General features: G+C 46.0%; 1 protein-coding gene across 3 annotated transcripts; it reads right to left on the reverse strand.

Moving 5' to 3' along the window:
• Positions 1 to 1,163: 1,163 nt before the first annotated feature.
• Positions 1,164 to 4,671, reverse strand: MRPS17 (mitochondrial ribosomal protein S17). 3 transcript variants are annotated; one of them, XM_044233369.1, is made up of 3 exons: positions 4,545 to 4,671; positions 3,938 to 4,077; positions 1,164 to 2,000 (listed from the first exon to the last, which is right to left on the reverse strand). In XM_044233369.1, the coding sequence occupies exons 2-3, from the start codon at positions 4,058 to 4,060 to the stop codon at positions 1,731 to 1,733; spliced, it is 393 nt and encodes a 130-aa protein (XP_044089304.1). In that variant the 5' UTR covers positions 4,061 to 4,077; positions 4,545 to 4,671; the 3' UTR covers positions 1,164 to 1,730. The 3 variants fall into 3 exon arrangements, with proteins under 3 accessions (XP_044089304.1, XP_044089301.1, XP_044089302.1); XM_044233366.1 differs by having other exon boundaries at positions 4,564 to 4,632; XM_044233367.1 differs by lacking the exon at positions 4,545 to 4,671 and adding an exon at positions 4,164 to 4,500.
• Between the last annotated feature and the right edge of the window lie 476 nt (positions 4,672 to 5,147).

The raw sequence follows: 5,147 nt of genomic DNA on the forward strand, positions 1-5,147 counted from the left end.
TACAGGTGTCCTGTTTATTCCAGGATAACCGGTTCCATACAGCTTCACCTATGGGAAACCTAGGTACCATTTTGCTTGTTGGAACATCATCTATCCAACCTCTTTTCTTCTTTCCTTATTCAGCTCAGTTTAGATCTTAGGACCAGTCTTTGAGTAAGTCTGTCTTCCTCCTTCTAATCTTTCCTCTTCCAGTTCCATTATCTACACTGATGCTGTAACTTTTATAGGAGTGTGAATCTAGATCATTCTCTTAAAAAATGTCAAATAACCTAAACCACCTAAGTATAATTTCTGCCTATTTCTTTTTCTTTCATTCATTCATTTTTTTTTGAGTGGTTATAGTCTGTACTTTCTTTTTTTTTTTTTCCCAATTTATTTATTTTCAGAAAAACAGTATTCATTATTTTTTCACCACACCCAGTGCTCCATGCAAGCTGTGCCCTCTATACTACCCACCACCTGGTACCCCAACCTCCCACCCCCCGGCCACTTCAAATCCCTCAGACTGTTCTCAGAGTCCATAGTCTCTCATGGTTCACCTCCCCCTCATTCATTCTTTTTTAAAAGCAAGTTTATTAAGCAAGTATACAGAAAAAGCTCTCAGGAAAGGGGTTCTGACAGAGCTGCCCTCTGTTTCCTTACCTGAGCTCCACTCATGTTCAAAATGTCCCAGCAGTCCTCACCAGCTTACAGAACCCCTTGGTTATGCTCCTTTCTCTCATACTTTCAGGATTTTACAGTTCCCTCTGCGTGGAATGCCCTTTCCATAACCCTCATCTACTAGCCTGGAGACTATTCCTTTAAGATTTAGTTCTCTAACACTATCTAGTCTCTCCCGGGAAAGTTACCCTAATTTCTTCCCCACCGGTGTGCTTTTCTTTGCCACAAAGAACCCCGTGCATACCTCACTTACTAGATTATGAGCCTGAGTGTGTGGACAGTGCCTCGTGGTTACTGCTGAAACCCTGTGCTTATAAAATACACATATTAGTTGAGACTGAAATATGTTCCAAGTCTCTTTCTAAGAGCCAGAAGACTGAAATATATAACTTATTGTTTCTTCAGGTCAAAATCTAGGTTCGTAGTTTATTAATAAACAGCAACAAAACAAACTCTCCAACTCAGATGCACAGTGCGAGAAGCTCTAAAACTTCTTCAATGTATCAGATTTTAGGAACTCAGTTTTATTTAATCTACGCTAGAATACAGGATTTAAAAAAAGTGACAGAATTTTCAAGTTTTATTTTCTATGTTTCAACATTCATAATACAAACTTTAATCTGATAAAGTCTGACCCCAATCAGACTGTTAATTATTTCCATTTGTAACTAGTTAAATCAGAAAAAAATTTAATTTCAAATATATGCCACCAAAAATAAATATCACTTAATGTAGTCTTATCTGTTTTTTATCGAAAGATATTTCCTCCCCAAATAAAGATTCTAAGATAAATTCAAGATTCCTTTGAATGATAAAAAAAGGACACCTTCTAACACAGTGAGCTTATAAAACAATGCTAGGGGACTGCTAGGCACACTTACTCTAAGAGGAAAGTATGTCCACTTAAACTTTTATGAAAAATTTTAACGGCCTTTACTTCATTTACTTTTAGCTATTCCATAAATACTGGGAGAGAAATTAGACAGTTTGTAATGAAACTTAAAAAAATTTCTTTTTCCATAAAGCAAACTTAACAATCTTTCCCTTTGGCTCCTTCTTCCAATCCTCCTTCACTGTGCTGAAGAGCTTTTGAGTTCTTCCAGATTTTTGGGTAGGCAGGTGGTTTCTAAGCTGACTGGGCTTTCCAGGTAGGTAGTTCCTGCACAGGGTTTTCCAGTCACTGGATCTATGACTCGTCCAACTTTGAAAATGATCTCGGCCAGTTCATGTTTCACGTGCTTTGTTCGTGGAACAGGTAGAGCTTTGAGAAGCACAATATCCCCAACTGCGCACTGCTGAAGAGCATCGTGGGCAAAGTAGGTTTTTCGTTTATTAAAATACTGTTGAAAGAAAGGGGAATAAAACAGTAGTTCCCATGTGTGATCTGACAATACAGTACAGAATATGAAAAATGATGCATGGAAAACACGCTGGGACTTGGGGGGAAAAAAGTAATATGCTAATACAAAAATTACCTGCTTAATTTCTGGAAAAACAGCTAAATTCTAGAGTGGATCATGTCCCTGAGTTCTCCAGCCTAATACCCTCAGTATCCTTGGTCTATCAAGCATCATCATTCTTTACCCTTATTTAAACTCTTCCTTCCTCGTGGAGCCTTCTCTCCAGCCTATAAACATGCTACTTTCACGACTAGCTATGTGATCTGGGGAAGTCACTTAATCATTCCAAGCTTAGTTTTTTTTCTCCCCCAGCAAAAAATGAAGCTCCAATATCTGCATCTCTAAAGTTATCCAGAGAATCAAATGCTATAATATACAAAAAACACTTAGCTCCATGTGTGGCTCAAATTGCAGACTGAGCCACAGATGGCCATCAACAACCTTGCTACAGAAAGTATTCTCACTCTACATGCGAGAAAACAGGTCTGGAGTAAGGCAACGGGCACAGCTAGTAAACAAGAGTCCATATTCAAGCTAAGGTATTCTGACTCTCACAACAATAACCACGCTGTCAGTCTCCTGCTTGCTCCTGTGTTATTATTGTTAATAAAAGACCACTTTATTTGCTCCCTAACCCACTTGGTGTCCCCTTCCCTCAACTCTGTCACCTCTGAGGTGCCTGGGTGGCTCAGTCGGTTAAGTCTGTTTTTGGCTCAGGTCATGATCCCAGAGTCCTGGGAACGAGTCTTGCATCAGGTGCCCTGCTTCTCCCTCTGCCCCTCCCCCCTTCCTGGGTGCACTCTCTCAAATAAAATCTTTAAAAACCAAAACTCCCTGTCACCTCTGCTCCTGTGTTTTTCATCCTAGATAGCAAAGCCCATTTCTACCTCCTTGTATTCCCAACCTTGAATGCAGAGCTATCCCTGGCACTTTCTCTTGCTTCCTTGCACTTCTAACAAATCAAAGACTCTATTTTTTCCTGAAATCTACTTTTCCCACTCCATTTGCATTACTCCAAGGACTGTTTAGGTCCTTATATCCAGTTCTAGACTTTTGCAAAAGCCTTCTTATCTACTTCCAGTCCTCACCCTGTGTCTCCAAGTCTGCCTTCCTTTGCCTATAGGTAAAATCCAACACCACCACATCCAAGACCTCTCAGTCCAGCTCCCAGTGTTCTTCCATTCACTCAACAACAGTCAGTGCCTATGGGGGTCAAGCTCTGGGCTTGATCTTGCCAAACTACTTGTTGTTCCTGCACAATGTCATGCCCTTTAATGGCTAAAAGAACTCCCATAAGCCACTCATGATGGCCAGAATGACTCCCCCAAACCTGGTCCTTTGGATAAAAGCCTTTCTGAGATTCAGCCCCAATGTCTCTTTTTTTTTAAAAGATTTTATTTATTTATTTGACAGAGAGAGATTACAAGTAGGCAGAGAGGCAGGCAGAGAGAGAGGAGGAAGCAGGCTCCCCACTGAGCAGAGAGCCCGATGCGGGACTCGATCCCAGGACCCTGAGATCATGACCTGAGCCGAAGGCAGCAGCTTAACCCACTGAGCCACCCAGGTGCCCCAATGTCTCTTAACTGAGGATGCCCTCCTTCACCCATGTGGGAAGATAACAAGTGTCCTGCTCTCTGCTCCCAGTACTTTGCATACGAAAGACTACAGGAGTTATCAGACCCAGTTAAAATTAACTCTATGTGTCCCCGGAATTTGAGAATGGACCACGATCAATTCGCTCCGTTATACCCACAGATCAGCACAGCGTCTGGCTCACAGCGGATGCCCAGGGCATCTGTACTGGCGGAACCGTTTCTCTGCTCAGCACCCACAACATGCTGTGATTTACGTGTCTTCTGGAAAAGGACATCCCTCACCTTTAATAAATAGGGATCCAAAACAAGTCTGGTCACTCTCACTTTGGCTGTTTTTTGCATTGCTGTTCCAATCACCTTCCCCACGATCCACTTGGCGTGGACGGACGAACGAACTACTGACATCACGTGGCTCTGGTCACCTGCAAAACAAATTCCGAAGTTTAATGTGCGGGCTGTTGGGCTCCCACAGTGAATTCTGTTGCTAGAACCGCCGAAGTTCAGAAACCTCTCCTGTCGGCCTTCCGGAACCGCCGCTTCGGAGACGCTCGCGTTCCGTCTCCTTCCCCCAGCCTTCCACCTGACACCGTGGACGGAGCCGGCGTTGTCGCCCAGGCCTCAGTCTCCCCGTGCGCAACGGGAGCGAGAACAGGATCCCGCCACAGCAGTGCTCTGAGGGTGCGCGGTCGCGGCGTCCCCGATTCCGTTCCTTCCGCTGGGCGTGCCTGTGCCCTTAGGTTCCCGCCCCGCTGCTCGCGCGGAAGGCCCAGACGGCCGGGACCTCCCCGGCTCCGGGAGGGCACCCCCAGCTGGGTCCGTCCGCCGGGCCTGGGGTACGCTGGGGTGACTAACCCTCCCGCCCCGCAATACTCCGGGGTCAGGCACTCGCCTCGCCTCCAGGCTCTCACCGGGCCTAACCCTCCTCGGGATTCACCCACTGCAGCTGCAGGACGCGAGCCGCGCTCGCCAACCCGCTGGGCTTTCCCCGCGCGTGGTGCGTACGGCGGCTGGAGCGTGGGTCGGAGCGTGATGACGTCATGTCCTTGCACGACGGCTCCTCTCATTGGCCGCGTGTCCCATCGGCCACGGGGGTAAAGGCGTGGCTCCGCCCACTTCCCTTAGAGGGAACCGCGGACAGTGGGTCAACGGGGGACCTGTACCTGCGCCTTGTCCCCGCGCGGTGCCGCTGGAGCGTGGAGGATTTCGGCCTTTCCTTTAACTATTCCATTCGGTTTCCTCTTTTTCTGCCGAGCTCCCAGGCTTGGACAAGGCCTTTCAGATCAGAGGAACCTCGTTCATTCATTAAACGCCGGATATAGGACACTGCTAAATGATGAGACCTAAGCATTCTACCCCACAGCTGCTTTAAAGAAACACTGTAGGTTTTTGTGCCCAGTTTGGTTTTACACGTTATTTCTCAATATCTATGAGACGGAGAGAAGTCCAGCGTTGGCACATACTTACCTGCGACAGTGACGAAGGAGCTCCGTGG

This window comes from Neovison vison, chromosome 14 (genome assembly GCF_020171115.1).
Source record: "Neovison vison isolate M4711 chromosome 14, ASM_NN_V1, whole genome shotgun sequence".
Classification (NCBI taxonomy): Eukaryota; Metazoa; Chordata; class Mammalia; order Carnivora; family Mustelidae; genus Neogale; species Neogale vison.

What these genes read in the sequence shown, in the direction of transcription:
- MRPS17 (XM_044233369.1), bottom strand. Translation starts at nt 4,060, where the DNA reads ATGTCAGTAGTTCGTTCGTCCGTCCACGCCAAGTGGATCGTGGGGAAG. An exon ending in TGGATCCCTATTTATTAAAG is followed by an intron (nt 2,001 to 3,937) that starts GTGAGGGATGTC and finishes TTCTTTCAACAG; the next exon opens with TATTTTAATAAACGAAAAAC.